The sequence below is a fragment of the Anser cygnoides genome, chromosome 9 (assembly GCF_040182565.1).
Source record: "Anser cygnoides isolate HZ-2024a breed goose chromosome 9, Taihu_goose_T2T_genome, whole genome shotgun sequence".
Classification (NCBI taxonomy): Eukaryota; Metazoa; Chordata; class Aves; order Anseriformes; family Anatidae; genus Anser; species Anser cygnoides.
Genome location: NC_089881.1, coordinates 22072642 through 22100413, shown reverse-complemented (window position 1 = coordinate 22100413; position 27772 = coordinate 22072642). Strand labels below are relative to the sequence as shown.

The 27772-nt window shown below is 50.8% G+C and overlaps 1 protein-coding gene across 1 annotated transcript; it reads right to left on the bottom strand.

Moving 5' to 3' along the window:
- Nucleotides 1-1531: 1531 nt before the first annotated feature.
- On the bottom strand, nt 1532-25265 carry SLC7A14 (solute carrier family 7 member 14). Its single transcript, XM_048059556.2, has 8 exons — nt 25125-25265; nt 14508-14916; nt 10756-10992; nt 9826-10043; nt 7648-7794; nt 7259-7467; nt 5846-6723; nt 1532-3922 (listed from the first exon to the last, which is right to left on the bottom strand). Exons 2-8 carry the CDS (start codon nt 14809-14811, stop codon nt 3600-3602), a joined length of 2316 nt encoding a protein of 771 aa, XP_047915513.2. The 5' UTR covers nt 14812-14916; nt 25125-25265; the 3' UTR covers nt 1532-3599.
- Nucleotides 25266-27772: the final 2507 nt, after the last annotated feature.

Here is a 27772-nt window from a genome sequence, read left to right as displayed (position 1 = left end):
CAACCCGCAGTGTGCGGAGAGAGGAGGTGCCAAGTGTGGGACTGGATCGGTGCTGGCGTGGCAGAGGGGAGATTTTGGAGTAAGCACAAAGAACACTAAACTCCTCAGGTTTTTAAAGGATCACGGCTGGGATACCTGCTTCCACCCTTCTGAAATACCCCGCTGCCCCAGGGTCTCTCCAGATCACAAGTGGGACTGGGCTGGGCTGGCTGCAGCACGGCTGTCTCCCTATGGCTTTGGGTGCTCGTTGCACCCAAGAGCCCAAATCGAGTCAGATATCACCCGAATTCGGAGACCTGCTCCGTGCCATGCCCTGTGGTCACCCTGGCTCGGGGCTGGTGCTCCCCGAGCTCCCAGTGGAGCCCTCCCTGGGTCAGCACCCACAGCCTCCACCAGGGCCGGGGCGAGTCCCCGTCACCGTCTGGGCAGCACCGTCCCCAAATATCAGGACGGAGCCCACGGGGGACGCTGTGCACCCAGGGGTGAGGTGGCCGTGCCCCTGGGGCCATGCAGGGGTGGCAGTGGTGCCGTGATGTCCTGGGGTCCCCGGGTGAAGGCGAGTGCCGGCGGCACTGCGAGCAGTTGGGATAATGCTGGTGCTCCCGGGCCGAAGGAGCCCCGTGGGGCTTCGCGCTGCTGTAGTCAACCTGTGGTCATTGGCTCTCAGTTTTTTTCTTTTTTGTGTTTTTTTTTTCTTTTTTTTTTTTTATTGTGTAAACGAATAACCATTATTTTCTTTCACAACAGTGCAAGTAAATACCGAAGTCAGCCCGTTGAAGTGGATTTTCTACAAAGGAAATTTTGAAGCATTTAAGGCAAGATTTGTTCACCTATAATTTCAATTTAGCATTGAGAATATATTGGACCCTCAGATACTGATCAGCTTAACAAAATTTATAAGGGAAAATTCCTTTTTTTTTTTTTTGATTTAGTCTTTCATTTAAAAGATTTACATTACTACGGAAGGTGATACTAAGATACATTTGTCTCTGACTTCCTTTAAAAATCCATTAGTTCATCTTTGTTTGTTTGTTTTAATGTAAAGGCACACAATAAAGCTTTATGCATTTATTAAAATATACAGATCTTGGTAAATTTAGATTTTTTTCTTAGTATCTCGATAATATATATATATATATATATATAATATGTATATTTGTCAACAACACAATCATCTGAAAATAAAAATCACTCCATAACATATCTGCATATTTTTTTTCTTTCTCATGACACATTACAAGACCCCATTGTACAGTGCACCAATGGGCTGCTGGAAACCACAAAAATAAATAAATAAATAAAAAATAACAAACTCCTTTAACAAATACACCGATTTTATACCAGAACTGCGGAGAACTGTTACACCAGAAAGTACCATCTGCAAGAAAGCAAGATCTACACCAGAAAGACCGAACAAAAACGAGAGGAGTGAGGACCATTTACAAGCCGGATCCGTGATGCCCGAGCGGGCTCGGGGCGTGATTCCTCTGCGGCGCGGAGGCTGCTGGCGTGCTGGGCCGCGGCGTGAGAAGGTCTCTGGTGGGACCGAGGGGCTGACCAGCCGGTGTGGGAGGCGTGAGGTATTTCTGCTCCACATGCCCCAGGCCCCAGGCAGGGCGGCCGGGTGCTGAGCTGGGCCGTGGCGGTGCTGGCGCTGCTCTGCCCGTGCTTTCCTACTGCGTATACACCCCCTGGGTGCCCACCCGCGCCTCGGGCACCACGCGTCCTTTCCTGGTGGTCCTGGGGATGCGGTGCAGCCGTCCTGCCCAGCTTCCCAGGGAGCGATGGGGACATGGAAGGGGTGGGGAAGGGTGAAGGGCTGCAGAAGGACTCCAGCAGCCCCCCTCAACGCGTTGATCCAATGGAGAGGTGCCTACAGACACCAGGAGCAAGGATCAGGCCCTTGCCAAATGATACCCGGGGAGACACGACGACAGACACTGGTACTGGAAACTGCTCTGTAGCAGGAGATTAAGGCTGCAAAAGGAACAAGAGGCTTCGACTCGACAGGGTACTTGGGCACGTGTTTGTGGGCCGGCAGATGCCTAAATGCCGTGGGGAAGCGGGGCGAGGACAACCACCCCAGGGTTTGGTAGGAGAGCTGGTAGGAAATTAGCATCAGTCGTTCTCCCAGCAGAGATAAAGCCAGACCTGTGAGGGGCTGTCCCCCTTGGGCATCTCTAAGGCATCCTTGAGGAGAGCAGCGGAGCACAAGCGACCTTTGTGAGGGCTCAGCACCGACAGGGACTGAGCACGGGGCAGTTTCCCAAGAGGGTTAGCAGAGCTTACGTGCATCACGACAGCTTTCGGGTGGGAGCCGCTTGGGGTTTCTGCTTGTAGAAGCCTGGCAGGGGCGGGCAGCGGGAGGGGATGCCAGAGCAATGCTTACAGGTCCTTTACCAAATCCTTGCTCCCATCCTGAAGCCCTCCCGTGGTTACAGACTTCAGAAGTGGAGGTTGTTCCTCACTGGGAAAGGGGCTATGGCTGGCAGCCACCTGGGACAGGAGCTGCAGGTGGGAAACTTTTACATCCACAGCCAGAGCCTCTCCTGGCAGCGCCGCAGGGGGGCAGGAGCAGGATGGGGCCATGCTGTGGCTGTACCGGGGGGTTTAATAGTGAGAAATGTCCGTCTGCTGAGCGCCTCTGCCCCGCGGGCCACCGCCTCCTTCTGTTTTGTGGGGCAGGAGCAGCCGTGGGGCATGGACGTGCCCTGAAGCCCAGGGCCAGAATGAGTGTTGAGTGGTGCCCAGCACTGATAGGGAAGGGAACGACGGGTCGGTCATTTTGTGAAAGACACCAAGTGGTGGGCACAGCGTCCAGCCTCGGTGACACGGCCTGTGGGGCTCGATGACCGCTTGCACAAGGTGGGCTAAGGCAGGAGCGGGTCACAGCCCGCGGTGCGACCAGAAATAGGACCAAGCTCAGACATGGGATGTTGGGCCCTGCTGGGATTTCAAGATTTGTTGGAGGCTGTCTAGAGAGGAGCAAGATACGGATTAACTTTGAATCCCAGTATTTGGGACCTTTGGGTTCGGGGTCTGGGGATGGACACAGGGGCAGCCCTGCTGCATGCACTGAGCGCCTTAGCTCCAGCACGGGCCATGTGGTGGGGGCGACATCTCACTCCAAGCTACCCCTTGGGAGAGGCTTTTCCGTCTCTGCTTCCCACCCGCCTGCCCCTCTAGCTAAGCTATCACTGCTGGGCAGTTCAAGGAAAAAAAGGAAAACCACACGTGCGAAGAAAGTGCCAAATATGCAAGAGCGGCATCGCACCGCTGCGGCCATAGGGTGAGTGTTCCCCAGGGGAAAACCCCATCTCGTCCCCCCGTGCGGCTCCTTCCACCCCTCAGAGCCCTCCCAGTTTGGCACATCTCCCCTCAGCACCTCCTGGGGCTCGGTGGGTACCGGGGCTCCCGCGTTCCCCGGAGCACGGCCCGGGACACCCTTGGGTGGGCTTGGTTCGGGGTCGGCGGCGGTCGCAGAGCGTGTCCTGAGGACCGGAGGTGACGGGGCAGCGGCGGGGGACGGGATGGGGCAGGGGAGCCGCGGGGCCCCTTCCTGGCCGGCCGGGCGGCGCGGCGTGCCCCTGCCCGTCCCACTACTCGGGCGAGTAGTCCAGCTCGTCGTTAGCGATCAGGGCCTCCGAGGGCGGTTTGTGCCTGCCTTTGCTTTTCGATTTGCTACTGGTCCGATGGCTTTCCTTTGCTCCCGCCATTTGCTGGTACGAGAAGCCCTTGTCCTCGGCGGGGCCCCAGCCCGGGTAGCTCTCGCCCTCGGCGGCGTAGGAGAAGCCGTCGTCCGTGGAGAAGGGGTCGACGTCCACGTCGTAGCGCTGGTAGGTGCTCTGGTGCAGGGCCTCCTCGCGGGCGCTGATCTCCAGCGTGCTGTTCCACATCCCGTAGCCGAAGTAAATGAGCAGACCTGGGGTGGGCGAGAGCGAGAGGCTGGAGGGGAGGCTGGCCCCATGCCGTGCCCTCGCTCCTCTCCCAGCCCAGGCCCCACAAAGCTGCTCCTGACCCCAAAGCCCATGCCAGCGTCCAGCCCCACTCACCACAAGCCTAGCACCAGGTTGGCTCCAGCCGACAAGAGCTAAACCTAAGTAAATGCTCCTGTATTCTTAAGCTTGTGTGTGTTTTCATGGATGTCTGGTCTTTGAAACCACGGAGCGTGTGTTGTCCTGCTCTCAGCTGTGACCGGAGAGCTGTGTGCTTTAAACATCAGCTGGGACGGCTGCTTCGCCATGTGATCGTGCCATCTGCAGCCTTGGTGGGAAAGCAGCTCCCGGCAGGCTTGCCCCAGCCTCCTGCGTGCTGAAAGCCAGCGTTTCCCTCCTGTCATCCTCTGGACCGTCCTTTTCCCTGTGGATTTTTACTATGCTCTCACTCTCTCTCCTTGTGGTACCTGCAGCACCGCGTGCCCCAGGGTGGTGGGGCTCAGAACATCTGGTACTCAAACAGCTCCAAAATCCTGTCCTCCCCTTCCCAGAGTCATTTCACATTATCCCTCTGGCCCTGCCTCGTCTCACCTTCCTGCTTCCTACAGGAAGGCTGGCGGGGTCCTTCACGCGTCAGCCGTGTGGCTTAATTGACTCGCTGCCACTGCTGACAGCTGGAGAGGTGTTGGATGTGCCCACAGGGGAAAGGATTAATCACAGTGGATTAACTCGATGCTTTGAAGTGAAAGGGACAGGTGGAAGGGCTTTCCCTTGCTCTGCAGCTTCACCTATTGCCTGGGAGGGCCAAAAAAGCACTGAGTGTGTCCAGCCCAAAGGCTGCTTGTGGCAGCTACTGCCAGCGGCTCGGTTGGGGCCAGGGGTTGCTCAGAGATGGAGCTTCGCTGTGGGACCTCAGGAAGGAGGCCGCCTGCCTTCCCTGTCCTCCTTCTGCAGCAAAAGGGGGAATGGCAAAGTGGAGGAAAAAATGGGGGTAGCAACCTCCCCCCGAAGGATGGGAACCCTGAGACTGCTCTAAACTCTCTGAGATGCCACAGGGAGGTCCAAGGCCTGTTCATGTTATTGCCTGGCGATCCCTGCCTTTATGGGAGACAGCAGCTGCCTCCGACCTCAGTGGGTGCTCATATGGCTACTATTTCTCCCTAAAAAGCCTTCGACTTTGATATTTCCTCCTTGCTTCAGTTCTCTGTAGTCCAGACGTGAGAGCCTTCAGGAGAAGCTATGAGAGCCGCTCTTTTTCTCATGGGTTTTTGGAGGATGTGAATTGAAATGTAAAGCAAAGGAAGCTATGGACATGCCAGGCTGCTGGCTACCTGCCAGGAAGCCTACATTTGGCCAAAAAGGTCCGCAAGAAAGCCTTGCATGTCCTGAGAGCCCCCTGCCGCAAAGTGAGGGGCTCAGACCAAGCCCAGGAGCTGGAGCCCACCATCTTGTGGCCCTGCCATTCCCAGGGCTGTTGGGGTTGGGCGGCTCTGGGTTTTGGAAACACAATGCTGAGATTTTAGTGTGGGCTGCTGAAAGAGCTCAAGTGGGTGAAATAACAAGAAAGCAGGCAGATTTCTGTAGGAAACCTGCCTGGGAGGCAATTTCCAGAACCCACCTACTTTGCATCAGAATGCTCATCAAAATAGTCACCTTTGCATGAAGCAGTTTAATTCCATCAAACTGACATTTTTCTGGAGGTGTAATTTTCCAGTTAGCTGTAGTCTGGGGGCTTGATTAACTGAGGTTTCTAAGATCTTCAGGTGTTACATGGGGCAAAGGCAAAAGACTGGGTAACCCAGCTGAAAGGCATCAGCCTAAGCACTGATTGGCAAAGTTGCTATTAACACCCTTTCAAAACAGACTCAGTTAAAAATAAACAAAATAAAATAAACAAATCTGGGACTCACCCACAAAACACCAGACGGCAAATCGGATCCATGTGACTGTGGAGAGCTTCAGCATGAGATAGATATTCACCAGCATGGCGAAGGCGGGGACAAAGGGGAGGCAAGGCGCCATGTAGGGCAGCTTCTTGGGGTTTTCTGGCTGCTGCAGGATCACAAACACCAGCACGACGATGAGCAGGATCATCAGCACGACGAGGAGGACAGCCCACCAGCTCTGCTCGTAGATGTAGTCAGCCCCGAAAATGATGAAGGAGCAGAAGATGAACATCAGGACGAAGAGCAGGAGCACGCAGGTGGTGACCGTGTGGCCGGTGGCCGCCGTGGGGCGATCCATCTTCCCCGGCAGCCCCAGGTGGATCCGCATGGTGTAGTAGCGAGGGCCGATCAGCTTCTTCAGCTTGATGAGGTAGATGTTCTCAGACTCGTCTGCCTCGATCCCCGAGGTCATGTCGACCGTGCCGTAATTGGGGTGATTCACGCTGTAGGTGGATTTATCGGATTTCCCGATGAGCATCTCGTTGTCCCCCAGCGACGGAAGGTTTTTTGCCCCACACGTGTTGGTCGGTGGGCCTGCGAATTCTTCTCCTTCGCTCCCCGGGGAGCAGGCCTCCTTCTCGCAGTCGGCCAGGATGCCCTCCTTCTTCTTGGTGTGCTCCTCCGAGAGGAATTTGACGAAGCCGTCGATGTCGCTCTCGGGCTGGTATCGGAGGAGCAGGACGCAGACGGAGACCAGCGTGTAGGCGAGCAGCGTGCCGATGGACATCATTTCTATCAGGTCCCGCAGGCTGACCAGCAAGGAGAGCAGCGCCGCGAGGAACCCAGAGACGATACAAGCCACCACCGGAGTTTCTGTGTAGGAGCTGACGTGGGACAAAAACCTGGAGCACAAAAACCGTTGCAGAAGGTTAAAATTGCTTACTGTCGTGGCTCCCTGTCACAATAACCTGTACCTGGCTGGGAAGGCACGGGGGCACGCTCTGAGCTGCAATCACTTCAGCTCTTTTTGGAGCTTGGACTCTGGACAGCCAAGGACTGGGAATACTGTGGAGGCTGAGGCTGGAATTAGATCTAGCTTCAACTGACCTTACAATCTGAAATTGGCACTTGCAACTGCAAATAAATGCCAAGTTTTTGTGAAAATAGGCTGCTCCCCTTTGCAAGCAACTCGAATTAAATGCTCATCCTCACATGAGCTCAATCTCTAGGCACCAACAACAAACGAGCAACTTTTGTATAGACCTCTCCTGATTTTAGCTTGGTGCATGCCCTGCTCCCCAAGCCCTGAGCCTGTGCATGCTTCTGTGCTCCCTGTGGTGACAGCTCCAGGCTGTCAGGGCACAGGACAGCCCCTGTCCCCCCAGCACACTTCCCCTCCAGGTCCCACAAATAAATGCCAGTGCGGGTGTGACTGACCTGAAGAGCAGCCCATCTCCGGCCATGGCGTAAATGACTCTCGGCATCGGGAAGAGGGAGCCCAACAAGCTGACGGTCAGCCCAGCCACGGACCCGATGGCAACGATGAACTTGGCCGCATAGAAGCCACGGGCCACGAACATTTCCATCAGCGGGGACTCGGTGTCAATGGCATCGTACGGCACCATCAGCGTGAGGATGATGCTCACCTGGGGAAGGCGAGAGGAGCAGATGTCTCAGATCCCACCAAAGAAAGGGCCCTTGTTCGAGGGTTGAATGGGCACACCGACTCAAGGGGAGAGGAGCTGAGCAGGTGCTCATAGCATGTCCAGCAGGGACATGCTATGTGTGTATATATACATATATATGCGCATATAGCTAGTACTTACGGACACGTATGCTGTCAAGCATGCGACGAGCGAGGCCGTGATGGCATACGGGATGGAGGTGTTGGGACTCTTTGCTTCTTCTCCTGTGGTAGCGATGATGTCGAAGCCGATGAAGGCATAGAAACATGTCGCGGCCCCTTTGAGCACCTGCGTGGAAGACCCGGGGGATTGAGCAAAACCAATGGTTGGGCAAAACCGTTCTGTACACATTCTGCCTGTGCTGATCTGGCAAGAACTGGGGAGTGGAGTTAGGGATGTATGAGGGCACTGAACCTGCTGTGGACCACCAGGTCCTGCCACTTTCTGGGAGCCCAGAGGTCCTCTATGAAAACCAGGACTAGGATTAGCCATGGTGTCTCTTCTCAAACTGGGTGCTTTAACAAAGAAGCTTGGTTTGGGGGGTGCATACTTACAGCCGGGTGTCTCCATTGGGGGAATGACCCTGGTAGCAGCCATAACCCAGTGGTCTGTTCTAGGAAACGGATTTCATTGTGTATCCCGAGTCACTTGAAGCATCTGCAGCCCATTCATGGTGCCCCACAGACCTGTGCCTGCACAGTGCCCAAATCTGCTGGGACATCCTGGCAGTGACAGGCAAGGAGACTGACCAATTCCCAATATTCTACCCAAATCCTTTTATATTAGTGGGGATTTGTACCATGTTGACATGCTCCTTCTTAGCAAGGCTCCTCATGGGGTAGCAAGATCTGCTAGCAGAGGAAGCAGAACAGAGCACGAACAGTCAGATGCGCGCTGCTCTCCAAACAACCTCTGCTTTGCTTGGAAGCTGCAGACAGGTTGGAACACTTGGATAAGGAATTATTTGTACTGTTTAGTTATTTTATTTTATTATCTTTTTTTAATGTACAGTATTAGAAAGGACATTTATAGGAAACAAAAGAAGCAGGCTAAGGACTGTGAAGCTGTAAGGAGAGAGCTACTTTACAGTTCCAAAACCCCTACATGCATCTGGCTAGCCGGATGCTGTGTGCCCATCACCTCTCTATCTCAGTTGTTTAGTGATGGAGCACACAGGAAAATTCACCTCTTGCGGGGGACTACCTCTAATTAACTTTTTAAAGTATCCCTGTACTCCTGGGGAATCTCATGCTTGCACTGTGGTGGATTACCTTCTGCAACCGATTTTGGAGAGAGACAGCCACCTGAAAATCATGGGAAGACCCTATTGATTTTGATAGGGTTTTGGATGTATCTTTTAAATGAGTGTATCTTTTAAAAATATGTATTTTTGCCAGGAGATATTTGGTGTGTTGAATTAGAGCAAAACAGCTATTGTCTGTTTTCTTTTTTTGATTCCTATTGTATGGCACACAATGCCAATCACAATCCAAAGGTAAATTCAACCTCTGCTCTCAGATGGGCCTCAGTGCTCTTCTCCTCACGGCCATGCTCTGGCAGAGAAATACTGACTTATCGAAGGGCAGTGAAGGGACTGCATGGCAGCCTGGGACCCTTTCATTAATCGAGATTCTTGGTTTACTTTATTTTCTTGCTTATTTTTCTGCACAAAGCCCCAATGGAGTCGAGCAGTGTAAATCTGAGAAATTATCTTGGGCTTGGGCCAGCTGAGATATTTTCAGTCTCTGTTCATCCTTGGATAAAAACCAGTGCAAGCAAGCTAAAAAAGACAAATATGTCCAAATTCTCAGTAAGCTCTGAGGGAACATCCATAAAATAAGCACTGGCAGGTGGCATTATGAAGTGCTCAAAACAAATGCTCAAGAACATTGTTGTTGAAAACCAGCCAACGTAAGTATCTCCCCCTCCGCAGAGGCTGAGCTAGCTCCTCCTGAGTGCCCTTCCTTGACCGGCCACCGCATCGTGCTGTAGTGAGCCTGAGGATTAGTGGCATTTCCTGGGCTACACCGTCACATGCAATTTGGGGGAAGAGCAGGGTTAATTCTAAGGGATTCTAGGAGACACGGGCAAAGCATCGCAGTGTCCCTTGGGTCTGGTGGAGTGAGGAGGGCTCCAAGCCTGCAGGGCTGGCAGCTGGAGGTCTCTGGCCAAAGCACAGGTGGGTTTAGCGGGGCCAAGACCTGGGGAGTGAGGTGGAAGCAGGGTCCGTGCACCACAAGCAAAGCTGAGCATGTGGTGGGGGGGGGGTAGCACCACGCAGGTGCCACATGCCCCACCGTCTGCATGCACAGGACTTACCCCTGGCCATCCAAATGGCAGAAATTGCCCTTCAGACCAGTTGTCAGCTTTGACGAAGAAGAGTCCGGCTATCATGATGAAGATCCAGACTGCCAGGTTAATGACGTTGAGCACATTGTTCAGCCCCACCGAGTTCTTTACTCCCATGGCCACGATGATGGTGACAATGACAGCGATGACCAGAGCAAGAAGGTCAGGGTAAGACTCCTCTCCTTTCCCTGGGTAAGAGAAAAGAGGTGCGTAACTCTTCATCTGTAGCTGCAGAAAGCAACTCCAGAAAATCGGGGGGGTCTTTAGTAATGCTTTTCAGACCCTGAGGTTTTGCAGAACTCCTTGATCTCACTGTGAAGGTGGTCTCCAGGTGCCCCTGCCTCTGTGAAGTAGAGCTCTTTTATTAAGTTGATAAATCCTGATACCTCAACACACTGTTAGGAGTTTGGGGAGTGCAGCACACAAATGATCAGGTCCCAGTTTGCACAACGTCTATCTGCCAAGTACTAATTAAAAATCGATCAAAGACTAAATTTTCATGACAGGATTATGGGAGAGCTAGCTGTTGTTACTGGTAGGAGCTGTGGACTGTTACTGGTTGTATGGGACTGTCACAGCACCGAGCTTCTACAGATCAACTCGATTGGCACTTTCTAAGAGGCTCTGTGTGTGCTTTAACAGGATTTTTCTGGGTGTTTATTCTGCTAAATGCTGGCTCGGTTCAAAGAGGCTCAAAGCACTGGGATCACGTATCTCTGGCCCCCAAAACCCAGCCCGTGAACCAGATGCAAAGGCAAAGTACCAGAGGCAGACAGATGGTAAATAATGAATGAAACCTAATATCTATGTCTGTCTTCTGACGTGCTTCCAATTACTTTTCGGGCCCTAATTAACGGAAGAAGCACGGCAAGACACGCGTGCCTCCGGCCTGGTTCTCACCCAGCCCGTTCAACGTCCCGACGCTGTTGATCATCCATCGGCTGATGGTGTGGTTGGCCAGCGAGTCGAACATGCTGCTGAGGGCACTGGCGCCCGCGGCCGTGCCGATCAGGTACTCCAGGATGAGGTTCCAGCCGATGAAGAACGCTACGAATTCGCCCACCGTCACGTAGCTGTAGGTGTAGGCAGAGCCCGTGGTCTTGGGGACCCGCACACCGAACTCAGCGTAGCAAACACCTGTTTAGAAAAAAGATATAAAATGAAGTAACATAAGGGAAAAGTGATGGGGTAAAAGGAAAGAGACCGATGTGCCTGGAGGTGCCGGGAGGTATCCAGGGCTGCAGTCAGCGTCAGAGACCAGAGACATTGCAGTGCACCATGGTGACTCCCCCTCCCCAGTCTCTGGGCTTCCAGAGCATCCCATTTCCCATTAAAAGTAAGTTACGGTGGATATTTTTTGAGAACAGAGTTCAAACCACCCAAACATTTACAGCCTGTTACAGAAGAGCCCTCTCACAGGTCCGTGCCTCATTTTCGCAGCATTGACTCAGTGTCTGCAGTGCTCTGGGGAGGGCTTTGTCTTTTCACCCACAGCCCTGCCTGCAGCAAGACCTCACTGCTGCATGTTCCCCCGGCACAGGCAGCTGCAGCCCCTTGCAGGCACACCGTGATGTTGGGGGAAATTCATCCCCAGGGAGCAGAACTGGGCAGTGCTGGTGGTGTTGTCCTGGTGGCCCTGTTTTCATACATTAGCTACGCTGGTGACAGACTTCTCTTCTTCCTCATCCCATAGTGGCACCGTACGATGATTTTTTTTGCCATTTTTTTCCTGAGACTTTTTCCCGACAATGGGTCTTTCAGATGTATTATTTGTGGTACAAATATACCAACAAGATCCCAGCACTTGAAGCTGCAGGAGCCACCATAGCCCTGCGGCTCACGGGATAATGGAAGCTGCAGTGAGACCTGCTGGAGGATGGACTATGAGCATCTTCAGAGTAGTGCGGGGTATTTAACTGGAACAGTTTGGGAGAAGATTTCGGTGGACTTCAGTACTCACCAAACTCCTTGTGTACTTACTATGTCAGGATACTTTTCAGTAAAAACCTGACCCTGACACACTGCTGTCTTAAAACAACCAGCAAATTTTATTTAGAAGTCATGGATGGACTTAGTCAGAAATTCCCAGAATATTAGTCAGGATAAGTGCTGGGAGGGCACACCGCCTGTCCCCATCCCTGCGACCCCAGCTCAGCCTTGCTGCCCCTGCCTCCCTGCTCAGCAGTGTCACACGCCTTAACGGCTTCGGGATGTAATTATCATTGTGTAAACACGTACTAATTACTGAGTTCTCTCTCAACCACCGTTCTCTGTTCTGAAGATAATAATTGCTTCAAGTTTGCAATCAGTTCAGTAGATAAAGAGGAATGAATAATTTATAAAAAGTTTGTGAGCTCGCTGCTCTTGCTGTAAGTGCAATTATTACACAGCAGAGACACAAAATTATTGGATCCCTAAGCTTAATTTGGGTGTGTTTCTTATCCTGTTATTGTGGCTTTGTACATTCCATTCTCTGTTTAGCTTGCATGCATGATGCTGGCTGTGCTTTTCAATGGGACTCTTCAAAAGCTGATTTCTGTAAAGCTGGCCCAACTGCAGGAGCAACAAGATGTACTGATCAACCCGCCCCACACAGTCATTATTCAAAGCTGATTAAAAATGCATGCACTCTGCAAAGGTAAGACATTCACAGATAACTGCAGGCCTAAATGATTTATGAAACAGGTGCTCTGATGGGGACAAGTATCTAGTTTCTTTCTTTGATGGCCTTAAAATCATATAATCTTTCTTGGTGGCAGCTCTACTTCTAGCCAATGACAAGATAAAGCCTAAAGAGGATTGTTATTGATGCAGAATGATAGCGGCAAAGCAGAGACATTAACATGTATAAAATGTTTCAGTCTTCAATTACGCTACAAGGATCCCACAATAGAAGAGTAATCTTTTTCTGTGCATTGGGTACCGCAACGTGTTGGCTATATCTGCATTAGGTATCAGCATACATTAAGAAAATAAACTAATTTTTATCACAGCATGTGGTACCAGCCCAGGGGACACAAGATGCAAGCTCTGCCTTCCATCCCACTGCCACTGACCATGCCAGCTGGCATTAATCAAACCACTTTGTGATGCTACAGGTCCTCCAGCAGAAGAGGGGTTCACAGCATTTCCCTCTCTGTGTACTGCTTAAAAAAGGAGATAATATAGTAATTTATTAGGGAGCAGATTTTATCTCAGTAATCCCTGCTCTATCTATAGTGTAATGGTGATAATAAAACTGTAACATTAAATGTGAATCCATGAGTAGGGCTGTAATGAACCTGTCCTCTACCTGAGAGAGCAAAGGCATGCAAGGGCAGAGACCAAACCCTTCCAGAGTGAGGAGCTGTGCTTGGTCCCTGTGGGAAACTGGCCTCCAAGAAAGCAGCAATTGTGCAAAGAGCCTGCAAATGCTGCCTTAAGTAACGCCATCAAATTCAGTGGCACTCCCGTTCACAAAAATGATCCCCAAATCTTCGTGGAAATGAGGCCTCGCAACACCGCTGGGAAGCTCCGAACTCCGGCTCCGAGCCCTTGCTGGGTTTCACTTGCCAAAAACACGCTGCTGTTACAAACAACAGCAGAGCCAATGATGAGGCGAGGAAGCGGCCAAGGAGACTATGAAAACACCGCATCCTTGGGAAAACACTTTCCCAGGGCTACACAAGCAAGGGGAGATGAAAGCGGAGCCGGGAGAGGCGCAGCCATGGGCTGCGGGGGCAGCAGGAGCCCCCTGCCATGGGGCAGGACCCACGGCTTGGGGGAAAAAGCCCCATTTTGGAGGGCGGTGTGTTTGCTCAGAGGATACCTGCCCAGGCTCACTGGGTTGCTCTGCTTGCACTTGGTTTGCATCACGAAATGGGTGGCGGAGGATGATAAAGGCACAACAGTCTTGAAAAGCAGAGCTGGGTCATTCCCGTCTGGTGTTCAAGTCCTCTGCCACTGACTCAGGGTTTCCTGCTCAGCCCGCACGCAGAAGCAGGACGCCAGACTGACACAGCAGGCAGAGCCCTGCTAGCAGGGAGAGCGGGGACATCACATCATCACGTTAGCGCTGATCTGGAAAGGACAAACGCCAGCAGGACTGGCTTCATGTGGAAACTGCAGCTCGGGCCATATGCTCAGCTGGGGTCACAGGAGGCGATGGAATTCACTGACTTTTCACTAAAATATATAATTCCTCCCTCTCTGCAAATTGCTCTGTTTGTTTGTCTTTTTGGAAATTCAAAGAGTGATCCTGAGTGAATAGGAGCCAACAAAATCAGCTCCAAAACTAGCTGAGGGGTTCTTTAAACGCCAGTAATGTCCACAACAAGAGAAGGCGGCCCCGGTGCCGCAGAAACCACCGGCGTCCTTCCCATTAAAGCAGAGCTCCCACGAGCTCCAGCCCTGTCCCGTGGCCGTGCTCTGCCCTGACCACACACAGCAAAGCTCTCTCTGGTGGCTTTAAGCGCGTTAAGCGCAGGATACATCCTGCGGGGAGCCGTCAGTGGGTCATTACTCCTCTGCAGGTCGTGGGTGTCCCCCAGGTGATGAGACCCAGCATCAGCCGCCGGCCCATGGCAGCGCATGAAGGAGCCTCCGTCCCCCTGGAGCAGCCAGCAGGTGCTCAGGGCAGTGCCCCACGCAGAAAACCCGCCCGCACCACTCACCTGACAAGATGGAGGCGACGGCGGCGATGATGAAGGAAACGATGACCCCGGGCCCCGCCATCTCCTTGGCCACCAGGCCAGACACCACGTACATACCGGTGCCCACGCAGCTGCCGACGCCGAGGGAGATGAGGTCGAGGGTGGTGAGGACCTTGGCCAGACGGGCTCCCTGACCGGCAGCCGTCCCTGTGCCCTCCAGCATCGACTCCACGGGCTTGGTGCGCAGGACGCGGGCGCGCAGGGCATGGCCCGCGGCCCCCCAGGGCACCCGCCGCGGGTCCAGGCGCGAGACCAGGCCGCTCATGGCTGCGGCTGGGCCTGGGCTCGGCGCAGGCGCTCCCGGATGGATCCGTGCTCAGGGCTGCGGCCGCATCCCAGCGCCCTGGTTCCTCCCGCTCTGGCGGCCCGGCTGCAAGAGAGAGAAAAGGCCCTCGTAATGTGGTTTTTGGCTGAAGAACCGAAGGAAGAGGGGTTGTGCCAAGGTGGGGATGGACAAAAAAGGGGCCCTGAGCCACTTGCTGACGGGGCTCCAGCCCCAGGGGAGCTTTGCGAAGAGAAGAGGTGGACTTTTGGAGTAGCAGCAAGAAGCTTTGGGGTCTTGCTTCTGCACAGCTGAAGAAAACCCAGAGAAAAGCTCAGCAGCAACACCGCAGCCGCTGCAGTCATCTTTTAATACTTCAGCATTACGCTGCCTGAGCCCGTCTGCTCTAAGTGGCCATTATGCCTTCCAAATCATAAGATCGTCTTCTAAATCATGAATTATCTTGTGCTTTTTCATCTTCAGTCATATTCTCAAGCACTGTTCAGACACTGCCCTTTCTCTGCCCTCTCTGTCTCTTGTTTTTTAACAAACTGCATAGTTCTCAGGCAAGCAGAAATGACTTCCCAGTGACATGTGATGACTTCTTGACTTTGAGCAAAATAATCAGAATTGACATCTCTGCATACTAAAACGAGGAAAAAGGAAAAATAGTTTATTTAAGATGAATTCTAGCCTGGCAGTTTCCTTCCTGTTAATGCAGAAATCTTTTTTTATTCTTATTACCTCAAAGACAAAACAATTATTTTTTCCATCTTTACATCCAAAACAAATTACATTGTGTCTACCAGGCAGCCTTGTCTTGCTGGAGTTTATTAAATAAAGCACAGCATTCGTTTCATGTTTTGGTTGATCACGGTTCAAATGGTGCTGATTCCTACTTCGAGTTACCGCAAGCTGAACGGGTCCATGTTCTAGCTAAGAATAATAGTAATGAAAAATAGATACTACTCTTGGTCAAATGTGCATCTCTGGGATGAGAATAAAAAGTGGGTTTAGCTGCTTCAGGGCCATGTGCCCACCTCTGGGGCTGTATTTTAGTCATGGGGGAATGAACTCCTATAACCAGAGTTATCTCCACCTCAAATCCGTCCTTCTTTTCTCCAGAGCTGTCACACAGCATCTGTAAAGTATGGGCTGGCAAAGAGGTGTTTTTGCACTTCACTTGACCGCTTCCCACCCTTGTTTATTTCTTTTCCTTAGTGTGTCTTTATGGATACTCCTAGTTGAATTAGAAGGACTCGGGTCGCTATGCTTAGGTTTGCACCAAATGGACATGAACTAGCCAGAGAATCAGGCAAAAGTTTCTGTTTTTTGAACTGCTGCAATCCAGATGCCCTGATCTCTGTGCAATTTCCTCCTTTGTAGTTTGTATGGGAAAAAAAAAACATCCTTTTCTGGCCGGGGTTGTTGGACGTGCCCCAGCTGAGACCCTGGCACATACAGGTCCTCTTGAGCCACTGGGGGAAAGACCTCAACACCAGCTGAAATGAAATCACTTCGTAATTGCAGCTACATTTGATCAAAGCGATCACTGGAAACTATTGCAGGTGTTTAAGCGAGATCAGCGTATTGCTGCTTGGGAACATCCTCTCACCCCACCTGCAGCCATAAAACACATCTCATGGACGGGCAACATTTACCTGGGGCAGGGACAGCTCATTTCTGCCCTGCCCCACTGACACCTCGAAAGACAGAGCGAAGCAGCCAGCAGCCAGGGAGAGCTTTTTGGCGAGGCTGATGCGCAGGCGCTGCTCGGCGATTGCAGTCATCCATTCCACGGCTATGCAAATTGTGAAGCCTTGAGAGACTGGTTTAAATCCACAGCCAGGAGGAGAGAGCGCTTTTTCCTTGTGGCTGCCGTCTGCTCTCCTCGTTACGCGCACGGAGGCTGAGGGGAGGCCGAGGGGAGGCTGAGGGGAGGCTGCGGCAGCGCTGGCGCAGCAGCGAGGGCCGGCCTGGCTCCACTCGCACTGCTGCCACCGCGCGCTTGTTAGCAACCACTGTTTGTACCACAACACTCTTCTTCATTAGGGTAAATTAACTAAAACAGCAATCAAGTCAGAAGGAGAGGCCTTGCAGTTTACAGGCGTGCATCCTTCTCAGCGTCTGGTTCGGCGCCGAAGTTTTCCTGACCTAAACCTGCCGTCCTCCTTACCCCCAGCTCATCCCTCAGGATGGTTCATCTCACCCTTCTGTTAATTAATCCCCTCTGCCCAGGGGGTCCCCAGGGTGTCCCTAAGCAAGGTCCTCTGCTAAATAATGTCAGGAATACAAGGAGCAGAATGTCGATGATGATGAATTAGAAACCAGAGCTCCTGTTGGCGTATCGGTGGGGAGCCAGTCGGGGGCACTCATTAAGATGAATGTCAGAGCCAGAGCAAAGTTACCTCTTCACCCTGGGCATGGACGTGCCTTGGTGCTCGGTCAGACCGGGGAAAGAAATGTGGAGAGAGTCAGGAACACCCCGATGCCCCCTCCGATGACAGCGTTCCTGCCCTCGGCCCCCTGCCCACCCCATGCAGGGGCTGCGTGCTGCAGGATCACCCGCAGGGACGGCAGTGCAGGAGGCTGCTGCTGGCAGCAAACCGCTGCAACACGAGATGCAGAAGAGAAAGTGAGAGAGAAAAAGCCTTGCTATCCTCGCTTCCCTGCCCCCTTCGTTGTTTCTCTTTCTTCTTTCTTTCTTCTAATTACCAGGCTGGTATCTGTGAGGCGGAGTGGTGGGAGCAGACACGAGATGCTCGTTCCCATTTCAGCCCCTACAGCAGGGAGAGAAATGACGTCAGTGTCGGGCGGCCGCGGACAGGAGGGATGCGTCTGCCGGGCTGCTCGTCACGCTGCTGTTTTCATCGCCAGCGCAGTCGGATTTGGAGTTTCGTGAGCTTGTTTTTACAGCCTCGGGCCCCAACCGGGCTGCCCCTGACACAACTGGTGCAGCCGCTGCTCGCAGCCCGCTGCCATGGCCGGGGAGAGCCCGGCACGGAGCCAAGCACTCGGGCTGCTCCCCGCCACCGCTCACATCGTCCAGCTTCAGCATCTGCCCCTCTGCCTTTGCAGATAATTTGCGGTTTGTTTTGTTGTTTAACTCTCTCCGTTTTTTGCCTCTATTTGAGCAACTCAAGTGGAGCGGTGGTTATTTAAAACTAAAATTCTCACTAAATAAAAATAGCGATATATTTTAGGTTTAAGAGCAAAACTGTGTTGTACCTACTAAAAAAGAGGTTCATTTATTTATTTATTTATTTATTTATTTTCTGTGTGTCTTCAGAGCGAAATGGAATTGGAGGGGTCAAACCACATTTTTCTGTGCTACTTTCATCTGTGTTATTTTAGGTGCTTTACCAAAGTTAATGTTGCTGCAAGATGGCCAAAGCCCATTATCTTCTTTTGAGAAGTAAGCGCAATAAAAGGGGAGTTATTTAACTTGGCCAAAGCCATAACGCAAGGGTGCCACACGTCCAGAAGCAGACCCAGGAGTCCTTAAATTTTGTATTCCTCTCTCCAGTACAAGTAAGAGTCAAATTAGAATAGCCTCCTTCATGGCTTGCAGCCAGCGGGTCCCACTTCCAAAGCTAATTAGCTAGTTAGGTATTTGGGCACCTATGCCGGCATTCTGGTTTTGCACTTTTCCACCCTTTTTGTACAGGTAGAAGTGACTCTGCATGGTGCAGAGCGGCGTAGGACCAAGAGCAGGACGCTTATGGCAGACACAGCCATCTGTGATGCAGTGCTGTAAGTAATGCAATATGCATGAAGGGCTCCATTTGTGTTTGCAAAAAGCTATTTAACCAACAGGAGGAAAAAAAAAAGAGAGAGAGAGAATTATGGAGAAAGAGGTATAATCAGTTTGCACGTTTCTAAAAAGGTCTGGTTTGTCATTGTTGTCTTGAGATGGCAAAGTAAAAGCCTTAAAAAACATAATGATGCTGCTAATGCAGGGAAATGACAAATCAATAGATGGGTGAGCTGAGCAGAAGATGGGGAACCAGGAACTTCTTGGAACTACGCTGGCAGGCTCCCTCTATGAGCACGATGAGACCACATGAAATAACTAAATTTGTTTCTCCCTCAGTAAAACGCAGAAAGCAGCTCCCTTCCAGAAGTGCACGAGTGGTTAATTCAGTTGGGTTTTCTAAGGAAGCTGCAGAGAAGACACACTGAAACCGACTAATCCTCCTCTAGCCAGACCTTGTTGAAAGCAATGTTGTGTTTGTGCGTTGCATGTGCACAGGGTGATCTGCAAAAGGACGCCTGCGGTGCCATGCACATTTAAAGCCCCGTTTGCTGCGGCTGCCTGACTTTGCATTCAAAGCCCAAAAGCTCGAGGCTCTCAGACACAGCCTCCCCCATCAGAGCCAGGGGACAGTCAAAGAAATTAGACCCCTGAAGGAAGCTGTTCTTGCAGGCTGGGGGGCACAGCCTGAGGCTGTCCCACAGGGACCGACATGCTGCCTTCCGAAATTTAAGAATTAAAACTCTGCAAAGGGGGCGCCCAGGACCAGAGGCACCCATCTCTAACACCAGCACGTACTTTGCAGCCCGTTCTGGCCACAGCTGCCCCTGACGGCTGTGGGGGCTCCTTCTGGGGACCACAGCGAGCAGCCCAGTCTCGGTGCCGCAGGGATATTGCCTCGTGTTTGCAGCTCCATGCTTTCTCCTGCTTTGGGGTCATACTTTCAGTAATTACTGCCTGGGCAAGATGCATGCTTTCTGTAACACATCCCACTGCCATAGAGGACCAGGGCTGCCTTTCTATCAGCGAAATGTTTAGACCTGGGTTACCAGACAGGCTTTTCTAGAACAACATTCATTTAAAAATGTCTTTGCTTTAATAACATGCAGGAGAAAGCCACTGTAATTACTTGGTTACACTTTCTTTTTCTTCCTCTGCAGATCCATACTTTTGTGCCATAGAACGAAAGTCATTAAAGTTTGCTCCAGGCCGGCCATGAGAGCTTTCTTCATTTGACATAATTCACAGACTGAGTTACTTATTAATGTGTGAGCCTCTCTAAACAAAATGGATTTTTACTGTTGCAAAGGCTGGCTGATGCATCATCATGACAACTTATTTCATTTCAGGATATCGTTTTGAATTTCAGTGGCAAAAATACAAATTACATTTTTCACTAAAGTACTGATGTAACACTAAGGTTTGTTGTCCAAACCAGAGAAAAATAATGACCTGTATATCATATGCGGGATCTGAAAATCCACTATTTTTAAGTCTCCTCTTCTATTTTGAAGATTGCTGTTTTTATAGAGATTCCTTTATTCCCTACTAAGAAACTGTTTTTTCCTCCCGACTCTCACCAGCAGTCTTCGTGGCTTTCTGCAAAGCCCTTCCATGCAATAAATCAGCAGGACTCTGAACCGGTCTTCTGTGCTGTAAACACATCAGGCTTACACGCTTGGTGCAGCTCTTGCTGGCTTTCAGATGCATTTCTCTTTTGTATGTGCACAGGGTCTCATTAATTAGTTATCGTGTTCCATCTGCAGTTATACAAGTGTAATTGATTATGCCTCACTGCCCTGTTTCCATGATTTTGTCTATTAGCTAATTAATGCAGGAGAGGTTCTCAGGGAAATACATTCCTCAGAAGGAGCTGGAAAGAGGCATTCTTCAGTCCAGAGCCTCCTGAAGCCTCCAGAAGCAGCAGCAGCTGTAGTATATGCAAATCAGCAGGCTTTTTCCATATGGAAAAGGCAGCCGAGAGCTTGTAGGGCGATTTGGGTGGTTGTAGCCCGTGTCACTAAATTCCTCAACAGAAGTGTGAGGTAGATTCAACGCACTTCTAAGGAAGTGAATAGCAGCTCCTGCTGCTTCTATTACACATTTGGCTGCTTATTATTATTATTTGCTAGGACAAAAAATCCCAGCCTTACATGAGTAATCCTCCTGCATTTCAACAGAGCTGATTACATGAGTAATGTGAACACAAGTTGATCAAAGAAGATGATTTATAAGAGATTTTCTGTGTTTAGTCATTTATCATCATAAGTCAGGCAAACGCACTGCAACACCTAAGCAGTGTGTGGTGTGAGTAATACCTTGTGCTGTAGCATGAGTGCTTTTTGACATTTCCCAACAAGTGAGTTATGAATGTGCAACTAAGACTACATCAGCATATAGGATGTTACTTATGGAGCAGGATTAAATGAAGAATGATGTGTTCTTAAAAATGCTAATAGCTCAAAAATTAGGGTGTTATAGTACTCCTGTGTAATGCACACTAACTGCCTGGAGATGTCCTTGAGTAGCAAGGGAATCAACATGAGCAAACATGGTTATCTATAGCTTAAAATTTGGTTGCCATTGAAGCCCTGTTAGCTAACCACGTACTTTGTCTCAGCCTCCCTTAAAACTGAATTGAATAGAGTTGCTGAAATATTATTGCTGTGGTCATTAAGACCTGGTTCAATAATGCTCTTGGGCACATGCTTAAAGCAAAGATTTAATCATGCTGCTGCTGGTGGAACGTGCCCAGATGTGCAAGCAGCCTCTAAACACAAGGGGGTGGCTCCAGCCTCAGGTTTAAGTGTGTGCCAAAGGACTTTGCTGAGAAAAACCCAGCCAGCACCCGGGGAGCTGGGGACTCACAGGAGGAGCTGACAAAAGCACCAACTTACATCACAGTAGCTGACAAGCGTGGGCAGCAAGAGTTGGTGGCTACTGAGGGCCAGCACCCAAACCCTGTTCACTTGTGGATCAAGCATTTTTTTTTTTATGTGTTTACATAAAGTTTCAACACACATCCCCCTGTAGACACTTGTGGCATAAGAGCAGAATCTCTTCCAGCAATAATCCTTCTCCCTGTAAGCAGCAAACTGCTTGACCCTCTAACTCTGTATTCCCAAAATTACGATGCAGCATTTGAAAAACCTGCTCTCTGTTTGCTCACCTGCCAGGTAGGTTCAATTTGTTGTATGCTGCCTTTCAGTAAATAATTGATACAGCCATCATGCAGAGGAACAGAAACAATAGAATCACGTGTGGTGTGGCTCCACCCCACTGTTTTTGTTTCCTAAGTGCCTGGGCTTCTCTCTGACAGTTTTATTGCAGGGAAAGAATAGTTTTCTCCTAGGGACGTTCCAGTGAGGTGACAGCAAGGAATCGGCTGCGGTGGCAGCCTCAGCACCAGCTGGAGCACCCAGCCCTGGCTGAGCCCCGTGACGATGACCGTGGAATCTAGAGCTGCTATCTGACGAGCCACAGGAGACATATACAAGAAGAAAAATTGCTTAGTACTCGAAGGCAGTTTCCAGTAGACAACCATAACTTTGCTACATCTCATTGCTTTCAAATGAAAAAGAAAAAAAAAAGTGATGAGTTTCTGTGGCTCACGGATCTAAGCTGGAATCTGCTCCAATTACATAGTGGGTGGTTTAATGACTTCAGCAGCTACCCTAGGTTGAGGCAGGACTGTGGCCAGGATTTCATCTGTAGGAATCAGCTTGAAATGCTTCCTATATTTCTTGACAGGACCCTTTTGCACCCTAGATCTAATATCTCTCACAAAAATTACAGGTTTGGGCGCAACCATATCATTATGCTTTACAGAGAGAGCCAAACAACAACGTGCTGGTTCAACATACACATTATGAGGGTCTTAATAGCTTAGGTGCTCTGAAGGCAAAGTTTTAACTATTTGGTAGCTAAGAAGTCTGAGGGACTAAGCATATCCTAGTACAGACTACTCTGTTACCATCATAACCATTTTTTCCCATGAAGAGCCTAGGACTGTATTTACTTCTCTATAAGCTCATGCCATCCCATGTTTGAAAGCTACAGGTCTTCACAGGACAGATATTAATTTACTCAGTGAAAGGTTGTCCTATTCTCATTGAATTTTCTAGAAAAACTCCTGAGTCCTTCAAGGGAAGATGGATGAAATCTTATATTATATGTACATGATCTCAGAACTGAGCAAACCGACCGTCTTGTGCTTCAAAAGGGAAGCAGTGTCAAGTTAGCCTCTACATATATCCTTTAAAATATTTTGGATTGGGCTCCTCGTTGATACGATCCCATCTGAGACTCTGAAATTTCATAAGCAATGAATTTTCATCATTTTCACATGATCCTAAAAAAATTATCTAGAGAAGACTAAGTTATGTCTTCACTTAGGAGTCATGACTGACTCCCCAAGGAAAATGATTTATGTTTTAAATTGCTTCACTTTACTGCAAAGTGCACAAAGGAAGGGATTCCCTTTAGGGAGAGTTAATTAATGAAGCAAGTTGAAAAAATAAATAAATAAATTGAAGTGTTCAAAATACAAGTTGGTCACTCATTTGTTCTGCTCTCAGTACATGGCCAAAACTCCCCCTGAGAACGTTGTGCTTGTCGAGAGGGGAGGTGGGCCACCTGGGAGCAGAGCTGTACGCCCCTGTGCCTGACTGCGGGAATGAGGGATCAAAGGCACCATTAAGTCCACCGAGTTCATTTTGTCTGAATTAGCCATTAGCTTCCGTGCAATTAATCCTGCAGGGAGCCAAATGACTTGCTTTGGCTAAGTTGCATCATTTGGGAGAACGTCAAGTCTTGACATAAACAGATGGAGAGTCCAGCAGGTTTTCTGATAGCTCCTTCATCAGGTCATCAGCCCTCCACTGTTCAAAAATGTGAGCCCTCACTTAAATCAGAATGTTTTGGCTTTAGCGTCTCAGCACTAATTCATGCCGTGCCTTTCTTTGACAGATGGAGAAGTAACTCAGTGCCTGGTAATTTCTTTCTGTAAAGGCTCTTAGATTTGTGAATCAAGTCACCTCCCACCCTCTTTTTTAATGAATCAAATTGACCAGGTGCTGTAGTTCTTCCGTTATAAGGCCTTTGTTTCAATCCTTTCAAGCTTTGGCTTTTCTTCCTTTTTTTTGAACTCCAATTTTAATGTCATTTTTGTTAACATGTACTGCATCCTAGCAGTCTCAATTGCCAAAGGCAGAGGTAAAATTTCCTTGCCACATCTCTCCTTGCTGAACAGCAGTTGTACGAGGCCTTTTTGGCCTCAGTTCTGCTCAACTGCTCGTACTTTTTTTTTTTTTTTTTAACTTTAACTAAATCAATTTATATTGTACATATTGCCTCCTTCCTATCTTTTCAGATATTTACTGTACATTTGACTTTACTTTGAGCGGACCCAAGCTGCTTCATCTGCATCATTTACCCCTCATCACTCTCCGTTTTGCTGGCAAAGTTCAGCACCTTCGACAGATGAAAATGGGGAACAGCGCTCGGGCCTCGCATCCCCGCAAGAACCCCTTACTTCCCTGCTGTCACAGAGCACAGATTCCCCACGGAGCTTAATGTTTTAAGAACAGCCAATTAGTCGGTTTAATCTAGGTAACTGCTCGCTCTAGTATTGCTTTTGGCTTGTTTGGTTTTTTGTTTGTTTACAACGTGTTGTTCAACTATGGTAAGTCATATGCCTGGTGTGTACCGATAAAACGAGTGTATGTAAATATCTGTAGCAATCAGACTTTCAATCTCATGACAGCTTTTGGGCAATTAAACAAACGCCTTGGCATGCTAAAATGTACTTACCTACTACTTAGGGGCTCTGGGAGGATTAATTAGTTAATATGCTAGATTAAATCAGACGCGGCCCTTTTGAGCTGGGAGTCTTCTCTGGGGTTGACAGGAGGAACGCTGCTTCCCAGCCCTTCCCAGAGCCCGTGCTGATTTCGGAAGCCCTATATTAGGGCTCCGTATGCACGGGCTGTCGCGGGAAGGCACTAAGTCGGTCTGTCTAAACTAGCATTTAATAGGCCACGAAACCCAAGCAGGGAAGCGACTCTGAGAAGGGCGATCGGGCTTTTCCGTGAGGCGATGCACAAGCGCGCCCAACGGGGGCTGTTGGGCGCCTCCAAACCCCCCTGTGCCATGGACGAGCAGCGCCCGGGGGGGGTTGGGGTACGAAGGATGCCCAAGTCCAGCACCGGGCCCCGACTCGGAGCCACTTCTGCCGGCGGGGCTCCAGCACCGGGGACAGCGCCCGGTCCCCACGCCTGGCCCCGGGGCTCCGCATCCCCCCGGGCCGCCCCGGGGCTGTTCAGCCCCCTCTCTCCCTTTCTTTTCCCACCGTTCCCCACCAGCCCCATACCATCAGCCCCCCGGCCCATGGATGCCCCAGCATCTCCGGGGCGCGCTCCGCACCTCGGGGGCTCTGCGGAGGAGCCGGGACCGCAAGAGGAGCCCCCCCCGGCGGGGGGCAGCGCTGTGCCCCTTCCCTCTTTCCCCCCCCAGCACTTTCCATCCCCTATCCCTGTCTCCCCCCGGCCTTGCGGGCACTCACCGGAGGCTCCGGGGGCCGGCGGGGGCGGCTGCGCTGCTGCAGGCGGCGGGGGGGGCGCTGGGCACCGGCGGCTCCGGCTCCCGGCCGCGCACGCAGGGCGGAGGGAGGGATGGAGGAGGGATGGAGGAGGAGGGAGGGATGGAGGAGGGATGGAGGGAGGAGGGAGGGATGGAGGAGGAGGGAGGGATGGATGGAGGAGGGCGCTGCAGCTCCTCAATTATTCAGCGCTTCCCCCTCTCCGCTCTCTCCCCGCCCCGGCAATACCACCGAGGCGGGTCGAAGAGACCTTCCCCCCCCCCCTTGCTGCCCCCCTGCCCAGGTGTCCTGAAGGCTGCCCTTGGCCTTCCCCGAGTGGCCCTGCTGTTGTTTTTTTACCCCCCCGGAGGACGGGTTTCGGCACCCCGTGGGGAAGCTGCCCCTCGCTTTCCCCTGGAGCCGCACGCCGAGATTTGGGTGCTGATGCTGTCACCCCAGAACGGGCAGAATTAGGGCTGAAAGAAAATGCCTCATGCCTTGCAGCCTGCCGCGTCCAGCCCTCTGCCTGGGAGGAGTTAGCAGGTGCAGGGCATGTTTTATATCCCTGGCTGCTTTGGAGGATAGCTGCGCTTCGTGTTCACGATTATTTCCTATCTTCCCATTGCATTTTTATTTCTCGACTCTTGCTATTTGTTTCCCTCTCGAAGTGCTCCCTCTCTGCCTCCATATTCTTACTGTTCCGACATCAAATCCAAAATGTTTTTCTCTCCGGTGCTGTCTGTGGAGGATCAGATTTCAGTCTCCATTACAGCGTCATGCTATAACTCCTAGCGTGACCCATCCCCAGGTGCACAGTGTGCCTTGAAGCTATTCGCTCTTTTAGCACTGAAATAAATATCTGCTGGTAAAAATTCGGAGTGATCCTTCAGCTTCTGTCCAGCTTGGACCAGTGCCTGCCTAACGTGAGAGACCCTGACAGGAACCGCATCAATGTGGGGACCTTGTGGGGGCCTGCAGAGAAACACCGCACAGATAAACCTTGCCAGGACGTGCACGATCCTGGCTTCGGGCAGGATGCTGGATCATGTGTCACCTCCCATTTCCGTGGTACTTTCTGTGGCTTTCCAGATGAGTGCCATCATTTTCCCAGTTTCTTACCAGGCTCCTTCCTCTCTGCAGCTTGGCTTTGCCTCCCTTCCTGCAAAGCAGTCCTCTTGCAGCCACTCTCTTCCCCGAGGAGAGCAGAAACAAACTGCTCCCTTGCTATCCCGGCCAGCAGGAGCTGTCACTACAGAACCACCGATGCTCTGCTCCCCTCATGCTGCTCCAGCCAGCACAGGTCAGAAAAAGCCTCACTGGAGCCCAGTGCAGCCACCCCCGTTACCATCCTCACAACCAGCAGCTTTGAAAACCCCGGATTTGTTCTTTTCCTTCTTCTTCGATTGCCCATAAGCAACACTCGGAGCTGCAGCTGCTCTCCCCTCTGTTCCCCGTGCTTCCCATTTGGTTGTTGTCCCTCTTCTCATTCACTTGCTTCCCCCAGCTGCTTTTGCTCAGTTTGTGGGCACCAAATGCAGCCGTGGGTGTCCGACCTTAGGAGCATCCCTGCCTTCCACCTTCCCTCGTGCTCTGGCAGACTTTGCTGTGTATAGTCTTCCTGTCCCCGTTACAGCCCAGCCTTGGTCTATTTTTTATATGTCTGCTTCTCTTTTATCCCGTGGTACTTACAGTCAGCTACCCGAAACAACCTGCCATCACCTTGAGCAATAAAGGGACTAAATGTCTTGTCTGAGGCTCACTTAAGCTCTTTCTCATTATTCCTTGCCCTGTTCTCATGAATTTTGTAACTTCCAGTCTTGCAGGAAGATGAATTTCTACAGCTGCCTCTCTAATGGTGCTCTTCCATTTGATTAAATGTGTCTGTCAACTGGATAACAACTGGGGGAGGCCACAGTACCCTCTGGAGAAGCCCCACCAGTGAGAGCAACCTCCCATTTGGGTGAAATTTCCCACAACAGCCAAGCACGTGGCAATACCCCTGTGGCAGAATTTCCTCTGTCCGCAGGCACCGAGTAGTTTCTATTCCAAAAAAAAAAAAATTCTGCTCATTTTCCCCAAACAACAAGTGGCTGTCTGACCAGTCATTTAAAACCTTAACCCTATTTTAATCTTGACTCAGGCTTTGGTCCCAGTAACGCCCTATAGCAAGGACCCCCCAGCTGCTAGCTCATTATCTCAGCAGCACAAAAAGCGGCCTTTCCAATTTTGTGGGACATAACTTGCTTTTCCTGTGACTCTGAATAAACACAGGCGGAAGCCACCCTATCGATTTTCTTTCTTCCTTTTACTAAAATGTTTATTTACCTCTCTCCTAATCCCCTCGTACTTGTCTCCCCCGTGGCTAATTAATTAAGTTTTTTAAATACCGCATTTCCTGCAGTTTTCTGGGCTGTTTCTTTGTTTACGGATCTTTTTAACTTTTGGACAATCAACAGACTCTTGGCCTGCTGGCCTCCAAGTCCCCCCTGGGCTCTCAGCATCCTGACCTCACAGACCTGCTTTCCCTTCGTGAAACCTCCTCAGAGAGGACAGGCTCATCTCTGATCCCTTTATTTTTCTCAGTCTTCCGCGGTGTTGTTTCTGACAATATTTTGCCATCATCACAAATGACT

Bases quoted from the DNA above. Each gene is read 5' to 3' on its own strand.
- SLC7A14 (XM_048059556.2), bottom strand. From the start codon at position 14,811: ATGAGCGGCCTGGTCTCGCGCCTGGACCCGCGGCGGGTGCCCTGGGGG. The intron at 7,795-9,825 runs GTAAGTCCTGTG...TCTTCCACGCAG, and splicing joins TGCCATTTGGATGGCCAGGG to GTGCTCAAAGGGGCCGCGAC. The intron at 7,468-7,647 runs GTAAGTACTAGC...CGCCTTCCCCAG, and splicing joins GCTTGACAGCATACGTGTCC to GTGAGCATCATCCTCACGCT.